The sequence below is a fragment of the Leptosomus discolor genome, chromosome 5 (assembly GCF_034619465.1).
Source record: "Leptosomus discolor isolate bLepDis1 chromosome 5, bLepDis1.hap2, whole genome shotgun sequence".
NCBI lineage: Eukaryota > Metazoa > Chordata > Aves > Leptosomiformes > Leptosomidae > Leptosomus > Leptosomus discolor.
Window position 1 is genome coordinate 8,718,621 of NC_141395.1, and position 17,247 is coordinate 8,735,867.

At 44.5% G+C, this 17,247-nt stretch overlaps 1 protein-coding gene across 1 annotated transcript; it reads left to right on the plus strand.

Moving 5' to 3' along the window:
- The first annotated feature begins 383 nt into the window (after positions 1–383).
- On the plus strand, positions 384–17,212 carry LYPD1 (LY6/PLAUR domain containing 1). The gene is made up of 3 exons (XM_086465923.1): positions 384–435; positions 1,503–1,640; positions 16,977–17,212. Exons 1-3 carry the CDS (start codon positions 384–386, stop codon positions 17,210–17,212), a joined length of 426 nt encoding a protein of 141 aa, XP_086322049.1.
- The last annotated feature ends 35 nt before the right edge of the window (positions 17,213–17,247 follow it).

Here is a 17,247-nt window from a genome sequence, read left to right on the forward strand (position 1 = left end):
AACGGGGCGTCTTCTCCCTCGCTGAACTTTCCCCGTCTCCGAAACGCGCCCGGCGAGGCAAGGTGCGGGGCGGCTGGCGGGGATCCCCGCCCCGCTCCGCCGGCATCACATGGTGCTGGGGGAGGGAGGGGGGAGCCGCCCCCCCAGCTCTCGCTTCTCGTACAGTTTCTTCCAGTCTCAGCGCTCAACTCCGGCGAGGCTGGAGCGCGGTGCGGGGCTGGGCAGGGCGGGAGCCGGGCGGGCTCCGCCGCCTGCTCCCGGGGCGCCTCTCCGCAGCGGAGGCGGCGGGGAAGCGGCACAAGTGCGCGGCGCCTCCGCTGCCTCTCTCCTTCTGATGCCCCTTCGCGACTGCACGGCAGCCCGGCGGCCGCGGCTCCGGGAGGATGCGGCTCTTCTTCCTCGCTGCAACTTTCTGGGGATTGTGCCTAGCTCCAGGTAAGGGGCTCCGCGCCGCTCCCCCGGAGGCGCCTGCGGCGAGCCCGGGGCTGCCCGCAACGGCTGCGGGGAAGCTTCCTCCCCTCGACGGAGCTGGCGCCGGGCGCTCGGCAGGAGAGGGGCAGCGGAGCCCGCCGTCCTGCCCGCGGCCCGGGGAGCTCCCCGCCGGGAGGCGAGGGCGCAGCCCGGCCCGGTGCCCCCGGCGCTGGCCGCCCGCGGGCGAGGCGGGGAGCGCTCCGCCCGCAGCGGGCTCGGAGAATGCCGCCTGCCGACGGCCAGCGCCGCGCACGCCTCCCCCGCGGTGGGCTGGCGGTCAGCCCTGCGGGGGGCAGGCTCGGGCCGGCTCCCCGCGCAGGGCGGCCGCGGGCTGGGGGTCCCCGCTGCGGGACGAGGCGCTCGCTGCTCCCCGACGGGGGACGGGAGCCGCGGCGCGGCCCAGCGGAGGTCTGGGAGGAGCGGCTGGCGGGGAGCCGCGCGGAGCACCTCGTTGGCACGATAAAGGAGGGAGGTGAAGGATGCTCCGCAGCTGTAATTGTGCATGGCAAAATAGTCATTAAATCTTTTGTAATTAATTAGTAGCTAAGTAAACCCGTCGGCACAGATAAGAGCCGCAGCGTATCGATTAGCCGGGTCTCTCTCTCCGGAGCGCGGATAGTCTCTAGCCCGCTGCGCTGCGGGCAGCCCCGGGGCCGGGCGGGCGAGGGGCAGCCGGGGCCGGTGCGGTGCCGGTGCCCGCCGCCTGCTGGTGGCAGCGTCCCCAGCGCCGCGGCGGGGAGGCATGGCCGGAGCGGCGGTGCAGCCGCCCGCAGTGCCCGGGGAGAGGGGCCGCCTCGCAGCCGGGTGCGGAGCGCGGAAGGGGCAGCCCCAGCTGAGCGGGCGGCACGGACGTAGGACGTTGGTTTTGTCAAAGTCGTGCTTTTGGCGAGCTGCTGAGCTGTTAGGAACAGCGACATGCGAAGAAGGAGAGATAAGGACGATTCCTGGCACGTGTTGATCGGGGGGTGGGTTTGGTTTGGTTTTCAATGTTTCTACTTTTATTATTCTGAGCAAAATTGTATCTGTTCCAGGTTTGGGCTTGCAAATACAGTGCTACCAGTGTGAGGAGTTCCAGCTAAATAATGACTGCTCTGCTCCGGAGTTCATCGTGAATTGTACAGTGAATGTTCAAGATATGTGTCAGAAAGAAGTAATGGAAAAAAGTTTTGGTAAGAATTTAATAATTATACTTGCGTTTAGTTGTGCTGGATGGCGTTTGTTGCTTTTGGCTCCACCCATTCACAGTCTTCAGCTACAGATGAACCTGACATTCCTACCTAAAGGGACCAGATTCAGTTTCTTACACTTCTGAGTGACTTTGCAACTCAATAAAGTTAATCCTTTTTCTTTAAAACTGGTGTAAAAACTGAAGGATGCAAGCCAAATGTTGATAAAGCTGTTAATACACAGTCTTAAGGGTCTCAGATTTCGTTTCCCAGCACTGGGAAATTAATAACAACAAGTTAGTTTAATCTCATTACAGTTAATTACATGGGCTTTTTCCCCAAGAGATGGAAGAGCATTAAATTAGTAATTCCCTCATTTCTTTTATTTACTCTAGCAATTCATATACTCTGAAGGTTCATCCTAAGAAAAGGCAAGTGTAGTCATCTTTGCTTTCATCCATAAAAGAAAACATCAAGCGAAAGGGGGAGAGGGATAAAAAGAACATTTTTGGGAGGAGAGTAAGGCACAAATGGATATATTTGCCATACCATTTTCTAAGTCTAAGGGGACTTTTCCCTCACTGTAATTAATAGTAAGTTAGCGTATTTGGAGATAAATGTGTTGAAGAGGAAACTAGCTGTGATTCTGCATCTCGCCTCTATTGTTTTTTGAGCTGTGCTAGAAATTGCTTTTTTTTTTTTTTTTGTTCATCGTCATGGAAGGCATGTGAGATATTGAGAGGGAGCTGTCTCGGGTTTTAGGCCACCGCGTTGCTCTGGAGCCACCAGCGTGCGTAGGAGACCGCAGCTTTATCAGGGACGTGGTGCTGGGCGGGGTGGCAAGGAGGTGTGTTTTGGGCACTGGAGGTCGTGCAGCATCCTGCTCTTGCTGCAGGCAGCCGCTGAGGCACCAGGCTTGGACACCAGGCGGTAGGCTTGAGGAGCAGAGGGCAGGTTGGGGCTTCAGAACCCCCCCTCTAAGGGGAAGCTGCTTTCTGGGATTGTGCATCTTGCAACCGTGGGCAATGCTTTGGAGCATGGGGGTTGCTGATGGAAAGGGCTGCTCTGCTGTTAATGTAAATCAGGCTGTTGCCTGTCCTTTCTCAGCGAGTCCTTCAGTAGCAGCAGGATCCCTCTACCTTGCAACTGTGTGTGGCCATCTGCCTTGAACAGTAACGTTGGTTCTTGGCATTAGGAAACTATTCATTAGTATTTTCAAAGTGCTTATCAGTCAGCTGGTTCTGCTTGTGCTGGTAGTCTCAGGTCACTGCGTTATGAATAATAGATAAATAGTAACCGTTGTTGTTACCTATCAAAAGTAACTGCACTGCTGGCACTTTGTTTCATCCCGGGTAACACCATCCACTGTGACTGTATTTCTGTAACATACTTAGAATCTCTCCAGTGTAGAAAAAAGCAACGTGTTTAAAGGAAAATTAGTCTCTTTCAAGCTATATATTACTGAAGTATTTTATTTCAAGTTTATTTGGAAAGGGGGGGGGCGCGCTGGGAGACAGTCACAGCTTGCAAGGTGCTTTTAAAGTCCGAGTATCTCTAAAGGAACGTTTGAAGGCTTTGCTATCTGTGCACCACAGCTTCTGCAGTACTTTTAATAGGTTTGAAGGGATGCTGTGGCAATTTGAAGGGCTGTAAACATGGTATGTAGACATAGACAAGAAGTCAGTTCTCACTTGATTCTTAACAGTTGTTCGGTGTTTGTTTGTGGCTTTTTTAAAATATCTTCCCTGGTTCCTTCATGTTTTCATTTCAATACAACCTCAGACTGTATCAGCCTTCCAAAAACGTATCTGCAGCCTCCCCTTTGGGTGCATGTTGGAAAAGTGTTTTCGGTCGGGTAAACCCCTGCCAGGTTAAAGCACAAGTCTTCTGGGTGAGCGGGCTGGCGCCTGTGCACACACACCCTGGCGCGTGCGTTGAGAGACAGGCGCTTGTGCGGGGGGTGGGCTAGGGGTGTCTGGTCAGCCCTGCAGCTCTTCTCAGGCCAGCAGGCATGGCTGCAGGCCGGCCAGTGCCACTGTGGCACGTTGAAAGTGCAAACTGGAACCGCTGTCATGGATTTCAGACGTACATCGATGCGTAACTGGTCCTTACGGCTACGAAGAAATTGGTTTGCAATGTTGTAAATAAGGAGCTCTTAAGAAACTTCCGGATTTTGTTTGTGGGGTTTTTTTCCTGTGCAATTTTATATCGTCTCTGAGCAGATCCTTGGATTTTCTCTTTAGGACGTAACTAGCATACTGTGCATAGCAGGCACCACTATTCTTTTTTATTTAATTTACTTCTATAAATGCAATTCTTGCTCATTTTAAGGTTAGAGATTGTAAATTTCAGTGAGTGAATACATTTAAATTTTTAACCTAACTATTTCAAATTGAGTGAAAATTACATTGCAAGCTTAAGTTTCTCTGTTACCCTCAGTCAACTCTAGAGAGGATTGGCTGTAAAACAGAGATGATTCAGTTCATCATCCTTTATTGTTTTTTTTCCTAATTGATATTTAAATGTGTGTAATATAAACGCCTTATTCTCCCAAGTTTTATTTAATAATTCATTCTACTTCTACCAGTATATTTCATAACTTGATTCTTTTGGTTGTTGCTTATCACTGAGAGCTGAAATGTTTCAAATATTGATTTTAATTTATAATAGACTTGAGTTTGAATTTTTCACCCAGAGTCTGAAAGATGTGAATTTGCATTTATTTGACAGCACAATCTCATAATTAGAGTTTTTCCCCTTGACTAGATACAGTCAAAGGATTATAATTTAATTTTTGTAGACTAACCCATTTTTGTCCTTAATAAAATATAGCTGTGTCAGTGAGCAAAATGTTACAAGTTCTCCTAAACCTTATTTAAAAGTTAAATGCAGTGTTTTGAGATAAAGTTCATGGTCTGAGTCAGTAACGTACTGATGTAGTCACCCTTCCCTTGCAGCATGCGTTAATCTATGGGTTTGTTTTGCTGTCAAGGGGGTCACAGACTTGCGTTCTGTGGCGTGCCTGCAGGGTAGTCCCCAGCGTGGAGCCAGTGACTTTTTCCTTACGTATTGGATGGTGTTCATTGAGTTGCACGATGGCAGCTCCTTGGTTCAGCTTCGTTTCTGTATTAAACTTTCTTTAAACAAGAAACGTTTTTTTTTCATTTGTGTTGTAAATAGCTCCTTATGCCTGATGACAGTTAAACAAACCACTCCTCTTCAGTTGCTGTAAAACTGGGGTTGGTGCTTCAAACGTCACCGCGCTCTCTCAGAACATTATCTCAGTTTCTGGAGAACCAATCTTCGGTGGTGCTTTTTGGCGTCCGATGAGAAGTAACGGCAGCATCGGCACGTTCCTAACCCAGAGCTGAACAAGGGGCCGTTCCTGTGGCAGCCTCTGATGTGAGTAGCTGGGAGCGCAGTTATTAGTCACTAGTATTTTGGAAAGAGATCGTCAAGCACCTTATCTCGGCTGTTTCTAGTGTCAGGTAGGAATCTGCTCCGTTTCACAGCTCCAGATGAATTGAGCAGTATGTCAGCGTGTGTATGATTAAGTGATTATGTGGAACTAGTATAATTCTGCCTCCCCTGCAAACATGCACTTTGCTATGGCAGTTTGTATTTCAGCTGCACTTCGGGGATCTGTCAGTGCACAGAACTGGAGACTTTGTCAAGTAAATGACAAAATATTTTTCTCACTTTAAGCAGAGTTGTATTAAAAAAAATTGCCAGAACAAGTTTTCTGCAGTTATGTTAACATTCTGTTCCAGTGGGAGACACAGAAGGACAAGAAGTATTTTGCCTGCGATGCAGAATCTGATCTAATTTGTTAATTTAATCTTGGGGGGTGGGGGGAAAGCAGTGCTTGCTCTGTTTAGAGGGAAGAATGGTGAGAGTGGGAAGTGGCACTGAAGACTATGCCATGCAGTCCTACAGAAATTTTTGTCCTGCAGAAATTAACTTAAAGGATATGTTTCTGGTGCATTCTTCAGCTGGAAAACCAGGTGTTTGAAAAGTGTGAAAATGAAATGTTTGACAAAGAAGCAAAGTCCTTGCTTATAATAATGCCACTGGCAGATACTTTGTGGAAACACCCATGGCAGATTCCCCTCTCTCCTTCCTATCCGTGAACTTTCAGCTTAGAAATGTCAGTGCTCCTTTGTTCTTAGCATGTATGTAGGAACAAAGAAATCCCACAGTATATTGGGATCAGATGAAACATCTTGATAATACATATGTGAGTATATAATGTATATATGCTTTAAGACATAAACCATAGAAAACATACTGATAATGAAGTTTACCTTTTACTGAAGGTAAGAGCTATCTAAGTGTAAAGGCTGGGCTAAAACCCACTTCAGGCAAAATGAAACTTGCGATGTGAGTAGATCAGGCAGGAATAAAGCATGTGGGATGAGACAGTCAGCCCCGAAAAGCAGCCGGTCTGAATCTCAGAATCTCTGTAAGTAAACCTGCCCACGTGCATGTTTTGAACAATATACCTTGTGCTCTGATGTAGTTGTGAACGGGCTGTTACAAACTTTTTCAAGGATCCACAGTAGCAAGATTGATATTTTAAAAGGTCTACATAAAACTAAGATTGTTTATGAATTTTTGTTTGCAAGTGAATTGGGAAACAACCTCATTATTTTTATTATTCTGTGATAAGAAACTTCTCTTACTTGTTTCATCTACAACGATCCTTTTAATGTGTTTACATAGTATATCATCCTGCAGTCTAATTAAAGCAATTACTGTAATTGTGTGCTTAAAAGTAGTTCACGGGAACATCACAAACAAGAGCATCACCTCACTGTTTAATTTTTATTATTATTATTTATTTATTTAACTTTTCTCAGTATTTCCCATTTGTTTTATCAGGCAGAGGAGAACAGCGTCCAAGTTGAGCTGGCCTACAGAAAATTCTTCACCTGTAGTTCTTACTTTTTTTTTTTATCTTACTATGTTGCTGCCATGATGAAGTTTTCATGTACGGCTGTTACAGATTACAGAACCACATACTTTTTCCTGTTTTCATGCATAGCATCCATTAGTGCTGATACTAATTGCATACTTGTATCAAGGGGAAATTATACTCTGGTGTACATTTATTGACAAAGTGATTAAAACAGCAAACAAAGTTTAATGTCTTCAGAATCACTGTAGGCATTAAAGTTTTATAGGTAATAGCTGCATCCCCAGTATCCATTTAGAAATGGTAAGAAACATCCACTGAGCTGGTGGTAGGTTTCTTACTTTCTTCTACACTGTCTCTTTTGGTCAAAGCGTATCAACATAACTCAAAAATAACTTTTAATTTATTTTTAAGTAAAACATAATATAATAACTCTTTACTGAATTTTTTTTTTTAAAAAAAAAGGAAAACTTGGCATGTGTCAGTTGTCACCTGTAATGTAGTATCTCGTGCTGCCAGGTGCCCAATGAAATGAAGACCCAGTAACCAGTACTGGAAACATGGAGTTCATTGTTGAGGCTGAATAAAGGCCTTACGATAGATGTTGTTAATTTGTACTGCACGCTGAAAACTTGGAGTTCTGGATGCATTACCACTCAGAAACACTTTTTCAGGTGCCAAAGCTATTTTCTTGCTAGTAAATTCCTTCCAGCCTTTGGGTTGCTCAGAAAATGTCCAGCCACATACGGGATGGACTGCACTAAGTGCATCAGTGAAGGAGAAATGACAGTCTGTAGTGGGTTGCTGGTCTGACTGCCTTTGAAGATAGAAAGGCAACACTGGAGGTAACAGTTAAAGCAGTTTATGACTTGGAAGATGCAAGTGCAGAAGTGATGAAGGGCTGTATTATTTTAAGGAAGTTTTGGTATCTGGTCTGGTGAATTTCATGTTTCCCAGGACATGGACAATAGCTTTTTATGCTGTTTTATTTCTCAGACTTGTATAAAAGGTATACAAATGAATTTTGTGATCATCCAGCACCCACAGCCTGGTGTCTCTGAAACCACCTTTAAGAGTTTCCTATTGCATTTCACACGCAAATGAGCCTGTGTTTCCAAAAACTTCTTGTGGCCTGACTATCACTTGTCTTAGCTCCCAGTAGGCTTATCAAAACATTGGCAGGTGTGTTTTAATTAATCCAAACTGTTTTAATTTCCATTTTTCCTTTGTAGTCTGGATATTTTTTCAGAAAACTTGATATAACCTATTTTGCCAAATTACCAGTGAGTCTTTCAATATGGAAAAAGTAATATTAAAAACCAGGCAAATCCTACTCGGAAGTTGAATTTGCTGTAAAACTGTAAGCAGAAAAATAGCCAAAGGTATAAAAGCTGAATGGATTTCAGAGGTTCTGGCATGCAAGTGTAAGCATGTGAGCCACTCCACTGAAATGGGTAAGGACGTTAATTAGTAGGATGCAAGAAGACTACTCATGTATGAAATCATTTATGGGACTGTCGGGGTTTCCCCCAGCCGGCAACTCAGCCCCGCACAGCCGCTCGCTCAGTCCCCCGGCGCGATGGGGAGAGAATCGGGAGCATAAAAGTGAGAAAACTCGTGGGCTGAGATAAAGGCAGTTTTAACAGGTCAAGCAAAAGCTGCACACGCAAGCAAAGCAAACACGGAATTCACTCACCACTTCCCATCGGCAGGCATCTCCAGGACAGCAGGGCTCCATCACCTGTATCGGTTACTCAGGGAGACAAACGCCATCGCTCTGAATGTCCCCCACTTCCTCCTCCTTCCCCCAGCTGTATATGCAGAGCATGATGTCACATGGTCTGGGACATCCCTTCGGTCAGTTGGGGTCAGCTGTCCCGGCTGTGTCCCCTCCCAACTCCTTGTGCCCCCCTGGCCCACTCGCTGGTGGGGTGAGAGCACAAAGGCCTTGGCTCTGTGTGAGCCCTGCTCAGCACTAACGGAACGTCCCTGTGTTGTCAACGCTGTTTCCAGCACAAATCCAGCACACAGCCCCATGCTGGCTGCTGTGGAGGGCGTTAGCTCTACCCCAGCCAAACCCAGCATTTTAGCATTTGTAAAGGCGTAAGATCTGTGGCTTCCCAGTTCATTTCAGCAGATAAGGACTGGCAAGAAAAATGCTCATACAGCATTCTGAAAATCAAGGCTAAGTTCGCCTCTTGCTAGAAGATCTTGATGTCCAAGGTGTTGGGAACCAAAGTAATCTTAAACCTGCCTGTTCGGATCCCCTGCTGGGTTGGCACGAGTGGCTGGATTGCTGGGGGCTTAGGTCGCACGCTGTGACCCAGCAACGTAGTGAACTAGGCTGAACTCTTTCTTAGGCCAAGAATGGCCAATAGTTTTGCACGACTAATACATTGTAACTTAATGGGCGTGATGAAAGTGTGTAAGTAATATTAATGGAGATTGTGTGCTTAGCAATGTGAGTTTGAGTGACGGTTAAGATCAAAGGAAAAGGAACTATAAATCTTGGAGATGAAGAAAGAGACCATTCTACCTGGAGTCAGCAGCAGACGGATGAGATTCGGGTGCAACTGGATCATAAGATTATGAAACTGTAAGAAGGTAAAGGTGCCTGCACCAAAACTCCAGCCATCGAAGAGGACAAGTAAGTGGTAAACAATTTGGTTGGACAAAGGACACGTGTGTGGTGTGAACAGGCGTGTGAACAGCTTGTGTAATAGATTGTGAGGCTTTGGAAAGCACAGGCGAATAACGGAGGGGTCCCTCTCCAGAGGCACCCGCTGAGCTGACCCCGTAGCTGTGCCGTTCTATTAAATTAGTTCTTTTTGTGAGATGGGATGCCTCAGACTCTGCTTGGGGCTCGCACTGCGCTGCTTTAGCACAAGGCCGTTTAGCTCTGGCTACCTTTGTGTCGGGAAAGCACAGATGACGGAAGGCTGTGAGCCAGCTTTGTTCGGAAGATTGTATGTTTTAGTGCTTGACTGTAAGTCCACATTAGTGAGCAGAGAAATGAATAAGGATGGTGGAAAACAAAAGAATTAGACATGCAGGTGAGAGTTGAGCTTTGACTTCTGGTTTGTAGCCTCCTGTGGCTTTAAAAAAATATTTGATAATACTGCCATTAGCAGCTGTACTTAACCTTCTCAGCTTATGCATTTTTAAGCAGTTTAATGCCTTGCTTCTGCTTTGTGATGCTGCAAGCAGTGACAAAGACTGCTTTGTGCTGTTATTTATGTTACTAACAATGCAGTTTTGAGTCATATTTCCAGCCCCAAAATCAGAAGGCTTGACTTACAAAGAGATGCCGTGGTAATCCAAACCCTTGTCCTCTGTCAATCAATGATTGTCCAGTTTTCTTCTGAGATGATTTAGTTTCTGCAAGGTGTCATGTCAGTTAGGGTCAGAAGGAGAGAGAGGCGGCCAGTCTTTCATTGTCAAAAGCCTCCTATTAGCTTCTGAAAAAAAGTGCAATTTTTAAAATGTGCTAAATGTATGGAGGGGTTGTGGTGATACTGAGTAAATTTTCATAGAAAATTATGATTATAATATGCAAATTCAACCAGGTACGGTTTAGGGGGGGGGTGTTCTATTTTGGTTTTGTTTTATTTTTTTTACAGAATTGTATAGTCTGTAAGAGCCTGATGGCATGAATATGCTTTTATCGCGTCTGCTGAATGCATCAAAGGGAGGGGTCGGGATGAAGTAGCTGCAGTCCTAAAACACGGGATTAAAAATCGGGAGGTGTGTGACGTAGCTTTGCGATAGATTTTGAGTCACTTAATTTCAGTGCCTTGGTTTTTTTTAATCTGGAATACTGGTCATGGTGGCTTACAGTATTTAATTGACTGGTTGTAAGGCAATTAGTAAATTTCATGATAAAATTTTGGGCAAGATGAAAGTTATTTAAACCACTCATGATCCCTAGAGAGGAAGTTGAGAAGATGAGGGTAGGAAGAGTTAGTGTAAAATGAAACCCAGAGGACACGGTTGGATAGGGTTATACTTTACATTGGCTTAAACTGTTTTTTTAACAGTACATTTACAGTCATAGGTGAAAGGATTTGTGTTGGGGAAGCTTAATTCATATTTTAAACCAATAAAAACAAGATCTGACTAAAACAATGAGCGTTTGGGGAAACACAATGTCAGAAGAATGATTGCTTTTCGACAGTCACCTTCTAAGATATTTAGGACCTTATTAGATAAAATATTTATAATAACTTTCTCTATAAAACAGAGCAAATCACAATAGGACCTTTTGCAGTCTGTCATTGTATGATGTATGTGAACAGGTACTCGCTAAGGAACAGACAATTATCACAGCAAAGCCATTGAAGCCATAAAAAGATGGGCATAAAACCTAATATGGAAACTAAAAACCATAATTTAGAAACCTATTTGTGTGTAGTCTGAACACAATTTTCAACGTTACTGGTACAGTAAAATACAGAAGTAGTCACATGTATATTTTATGTTCCTCAGAAAGGGATGCTAAATGTTTATGTGTTGTTCTTGCACTAGTGTACGTTCTCATTTTGGATTTCAGCAGATATCACAAAAGAGCTTTTCTCACTCCTACTGGGTGCTGAGTTTCACTCAAGTGGAGGGTAAGCAAGTGACAGTCTAGAGTGAAATACATCATGGAAATCACAAAGCAAGCATGGATGGGCAGACAAGACATCAGGTCTAAGCACACAAGAAGGAAAACTTGCAGATTCACCAAGACCAGAAAATTGGAAGTTTTTGTGAAACATGATAATTGGAACTATTCAGGATATTAAAACAAAGGGGGAGTGTCAGTGCATAAACACGGTCCCGGGCTTGTCTTTATAAACAACAACATTAAGAGAACACCCAGAACAAATCACATACAAGTGGTGAAAGCATGCTAACGCTAGAGCTAGGATGACTTTTGGGAGCTTCTCATGGGTTGTGTGTGCCACACTATGAATTCTCCACTGTTGGCCAGTTTTCTGCCTTCTGCTTGGAGGACATGGGCAAGAGTAAGCACCAAATCTAAAAGAGCTGAGTAGAGAAGCTCTGCCAGAGTTGTAACGGCACGCCTCAAAACTTGTCTTGGTCTGCTTGCTAACTTTCTGACTTGCATATCTTAAGGCACAAAACTTCCCCGTGTGCCTGAAGCGATGGCTCTGTGTATGCCGCCAGCTCCTGGTCCAGTCCGGAAAAGGCGGTTTGTGACTGCTGAAGGATGCCTCATTCCTGGGCCCCGGCTGGGCATAGGTGGTTTTCTAGTGCTGCGAAAGATCGATGCAGCAGGTATGCTTAGAGTAGGTGCAGAAGATTTTGCTAAAGCAGTATTTGTGGAATGAGTTACAGAAGACAAATCTGACTTTATGCATGCCCACGGAATCGGCTGAGTACAAAGCACTGTAGCAAAAGCTTTCTTTAAAAACGAGGGGTGTCCGACATAGCCCATGAGTAGCGCGTTTGGCTCGGAAGAGTTAGCATTGGGCAAAGTGATGTCATCTGCTTGACTGGAGTCAAACTTACAGCAAAGAGTTTTGTGGCCATGAGGCCACAGACTGTTCTGGGGTGAAGCAGGGGGCTGCGATTTCCCGCCGAGGTGTGGCATTGCAGAAAGCAGTTTCAGAGTAGTTGGGTCATAGAGTGGGAAGGTGACTGGTTTTTTTAGAAATTAGGTCGCTGATCTGGGAGGTGGTATCCTAGTCGCCTATTTCAGCTTCATAGCCTCTCTGTGTGTTTTGCTGAAGGACAGTCTTGAGATTACGGGTGCAAACTAAAGCTACGTGTTGCCTGGAATATGGCTGGCTCTTACGTTGGAGGATCATAGTTACGCTTGCTCTTTTTTTGTCTCTACCTGCTATAACAGAAGAATCGGAGGTGCCTAATAAGATCCTTTTCAAGCAGTAAGAGAAAAAGCTTGGATCTTCTGGTGCCTTCTGCATACACAGTGTAAGAAGTAAGTGTGATGTCACCTTTTTTGGTTGTCCTAGTAACAAGTTAGGCTGTTATTCAAGAGAATATGTACTGGGCTCTGTGGACAGGGCCGGTGGAAGAACTCTCACTTTTGGATATGAATGAATTGTAGCATGAATTGTTTGTTTCTATCAAGCCTGAATGCATCTGCATGTGGCCAAAACAGTGCCAGGGTATGGAGGCACAGCACTAGACTACAGCTAAGTGGGGTGGGGGGAGCTTGGCACTTGTGGGGGGGCGTGTGTGTAGACTGGATCTAGGTGAGAAAAATCAGTATTACAAGTAGGAACTATAGAAAAGCTTTGAGATTTACACCATCGATTCATGGGTTGCATGGAATAAGGCAGAAATCCCACTGAAGTAGTACTTTGGGCCTTGACTAATCTAAATGTATGATCCCATGTGGGGCAGAGGGGTGTAGCGATGGGCAAGTTGCTCAATCTAGGAGTAAATTTTCAATGGCCAATTTAAGCCCAAAGCTTTTTTTTTTCCTTTTTTTTTTTTTTTTTTTTTTAGGTAAGTAGTTGTAGTAGGTGTATGTGGAAGGAGGGGGTGCGGAATACTACTGCATTATCAGGCAGATATTCTAGCCTTGCGTACTCCCCTCTCTTCTTATAAGCAGTTGTACTTGAACTATATCCTCAGCCAACCCCACAAACCTCAAAGCCAAAACAAAGGAAAATCCATTGGTCAGTAGTAGGTACTTCGTAGTAGAACATCATTATGGTACCGACACATAGGTAGAACCCACACTGCTGTTGGGGGGGCTGCTGAGAGAGGACGAATTGTCTGGTACTTATCCATCAAGAGACTGGGCAGTAAAAATACCAATTGTATATTAGTAAATATACTAACTGAGCACTAGTGTAAACTGTGGAGGGTAGGTAGCTGTGAATGACCCCATCTCCGTAAAAGCACGGTGTAAAATGTGTAGTCTTCTTGCCTAGCCAGCAACTCAGAACAACCTGAGGTAGAAGAAAAGCTCCCAGAAAGATTTGCAATTATATTTCTAGGTGATGTGTTAATGAATGTATCAAGCTGATTGCTCAAGCAAGAATATCCGGTAATTAGCAGTTATGTCTGCGGTATGAGTCTTATGAGGCAGATAACCACTCTGAAGAACTGTGGTTCAGGCAGATCTCAGATTTCAGAACTGGCTCAACAGTACAATAAACCACTGCAAGAGAAGAGTCTGAGGAAAAATCTCGAGAGATGATCCAGAAAGGATGCTGCTGTCCCGTCTGAACTCAGTGGGTGAACTGCAGTAGCTGGGGTATATTAACCTGTTTGCTGGAGCAAGGAGAGTAGTGTCCCTGACATCAAACCATGGAAGTCAGTTGTACTATTTCCTACCACAATTAAACTGCAATCACAGTATGATAGGAAGAAGGTTTAAGAGTATTTTTCCTGCCTTTCTTTAATTCATACTGTTTAAAGTGCCATTGCTTTTTCACTCTCATGGTAAAAAAAAAAAAGTGAAGTCGAGGCTGAAGTGTTTTACAGATGTCACTCCTGTAGCACTAACATTCTTTTTTTCTCATCAGTCTTCAATGCCTGTTTTCGTTGTACCTTGCTATAAGGGTACTGCAGCACTAGAGAAAAAGCGCAGCCTTTCTGTGCTGATCGAGTTTAGTTCATAACTGATGCTTTGTGAAAAGCACAGTTGGTGTTTGATAGCAGCTGATTTGCAAGGTCAAAAGAATCTATGGGTACTTAAAGAAACAAAACTTGGATGTGAAGGGCAGGTCTTTAGCCAAGTAGCTATTGAAAACCAGATAGAAGTGCTGACTTTTTTAATTATATAAAGAATCTTGTTACAATTCAGATGCTAGAGCTGGGCATGGGACTAAACAATCATTTGGGAGTGGAATTTCCTATTGTAAGACATATTTACAGAAAAGCCACAGGAGAATGGGATTTTACTACTAGTTAGGTTATTCTCTCTATTTAGGCATGAACGTGGCCTATCTCTGCATGAAACTTTGAGTTGTAAAATTTCAGTCTGTGCAGGAATACTGTGTTTTGATTTCAAAAGGAGCTCAGGATTATTCTGTGGGATTTATTCTGGAGAACAGAGCTGTTGTAAACACATGGGGTTAAGCTGCAGGAGTGCAATTTTTTTTTGCAGGAGAGGTCTCCTAGCATTACCTGGTGAAAACCATGCCTCAGAGGGCATTATCTGATTGTTGACAGCACTGAACAATTCTAGTCTCTTGGTCTACGGTAAAAGTGCAAAGTAGATGATATTTCAGGGACCTAAACTAATAAATCACTTACTGCTTCAAATTGTGAACAGGGCTTTGCAGAAATCATGTGAAAAGGAAATGGTAGGAAGAGAGTGATCTGTAAAACAACAGGAATAGGAAATCTGCCAATGTCAAAAGCTTTCTAGAGGCTTGGTCTTTGAGGGGAGAGTCGAGATTTACTGCTCTTCACATGGAAGAGACAGGAACGTCTGAGTTTGGTGGGTGGCTCTAGCTGCAGGGAAGGCATCTCTGATGAGGAGATGCGGGATTAGAGCTGGGAGGACAATGACTGTGCCTAGTTCCGTTGAATACAGGATTCCCTTCTCAAGAGGGGAAGGAAAACAAGTTAATCGTAGCCATGGGAAGGGTCACACCTGCCTCAGCTCTTGGAAGACTGCAGGAGGAACATGGACAAAGCACCAGGTCTTTGAGGGAAGCATCATCATGGTAAGCCAATCAGTGGCAGCACAGTCGAGGCTCCTTGACAGCAGTGGTTTGTCAACAGAGACAGAGCTCCCTTCTTTTTGCAAACTACAGTAATAAAGATTGTGCCTCTTGATCTGTGTGCCTTTGCTGTTACAGCTAGAACAGCCTGTAGCTCCTCTTCCTTCTTGAGAAAAGGCTCTACCTGCTGTGTTGATTGATTGAAGCTCACTGGAGACGGAGGAAGATTTAACACTGACTTGAGGGCTTCTCTTCGTAAGTTTAACTAGATAGATAGCCTTAGACCACATTGCAGAGTTTAGATTTGCGGAGGGAGAACACAAAGCAGGGAAACCCCTGCATTGTTGGGATGGCAGCGATGTTGTGACAGTCTAAAAGAATTGCTTTAATCAAAATTCTCCGAAGACAGGAAATCCTTCTGAGCCCTACCCAAACAAGCGGTGTTCTGCTGCTGTACGCAGCACTGCAGAGTCACTGCTGCAGGGCCATCCGCTGGGCTGGGCAGGTGCTGTAGTGCTTATTTCCAAAGTCCTCGGGGACTGAACAAGTATCTGCGGGTTCTGTAAGTTCGGTACCTACAGGTCATATCCCTGCTTCCCTCCCTCCAAAAAAAGTCTCGATCGCTGTGTATTTAAAAGCATTCTGGGACCGTGCTACAGGGTACAGAGGCACCGTTCTCCATGGGAATCCTCTTCCCATGCTCTTCAGAAGAAAAAAAAAAAAACCCTTTTGAGAATCCCACACTCAAAAGGAATACTGGTTTTATTATCCTTAGAATTGTTTACCTCTTTTTGTAACCTCAAGGCAATACGAGCAAACCTCCATTATCTATTTATGTGGTATGTGTATGTTTTTCCAACACCCAGTTTCTACTGTATCACTTGCAGGAAAATTTTAGAGTAATGAGAGGTGGAACTGCCCCAGCCATTTTCCACTGTGACAGGGGAAAATGCAACTATGTATTTGAAAGCCTTTATAAACCGTTTTAAAATAACAGCTAGGTGCATCAGAATGAACTTTTTTCATGTAAAAACAATTTAATAAATTAAAAATTTAATTAGATTATTAATTAAAATTTGATTAATTTAAATTACGTTTTAAAATGGAAGACTTTCAACTCAGAAAAGCCATTTCTGTACAAATGGAAATTTTTGTTGTTGAGGGTATTAAGCTTCAAAGACAGCAAGAACTGAGATTACCTGGAAAAGTACTTCTAGTTTTTCTTTAAAAAAGTAAAAGGGGCAGGGGAGGGATGAAAGTTTTGCTGATAGTCATTCTCCTTTTAGTCTCGGTCACTTGTCTCTGTGTGCCAAAGGAACAAGAAAATGAAAAAAAAAATGCTCAAAAGACAAATTAACAGCACAGAAAACTGTAATTACTTCGACACGTTAAACAACTGAAACATGTTCAGCAACAGAAACAAAAGTCATTTTCAAACTAACGGCATTTCAGTTATAGCTGTTCAAACAGCTTATTCCAAGAATGACGAATTCTGGTTATAAAATGCACCATTTGATAGATATTATGTAAATCGAGTGTGTAATATTTTTTGGTTCCAACTAGAATCAAATAAAAGGAAAATCCAAACCAGAGGGAGTGTGCTTCTCCTGCAGCGCAGAGCTGTTAGCCCCGTCACAGCTGAGGTGTCTGGCTTTATCACCAGCGTTCCTTTGGAAATGTGAACTGGTTTTGCAACAGTTTTCGAGCATGAATCCTGTTGTAAAGCAAAACTGTGTCCCTATCAACCTAAGTAACCTTTGCTCTGTGTCACAGGAATCATGTACCGCAAATCCTGCGCGTCCTCGGCAGCGTGTCTGATAGCCTCTGCTGGGTACCAGTCCTTTTGCTCTCCAGGGAAGGTGAACTCTGTTTGTATCAGCTGCTGCAACACTCCACTCTGCAACGGACCCCGGCCGAAGAAGAGGGGGAATTCTGGTGTGGTGCCAAGGGCGCACGTGACAACCACCGTTCTGCTCCTTAAATTGGCTCTGTTGTTTTTGTATTGCTAAACTTCAAGCAAGTTTTTTGCCCTGACACAGTTTGT

Bases quoted from the DNA above. Each gene is read 5' to 3' on its own strand.
- LYPD1 (XM_086465923.1), top strand. From the start codon at position 384: ATGCGGCTCTTCTTCCTCGCTGCAACTTTCTGGGGATTGTGCCTAGCT. The intron at 436-1,502 runs GTAAGGGGCTCC...TATCTGTTCCAG, and splicing joins GGGATTGTGCCTAGCTCCAG to GTTTGGGCTTGCAAATACAG. The intron at 1,641-16,976 runs GTAAGAATTTAA...TCTGTGTCACAG, and splicing joins AGTAATGGAAAAAAGTTTTG to GAATCATGTACCGCAAATCC.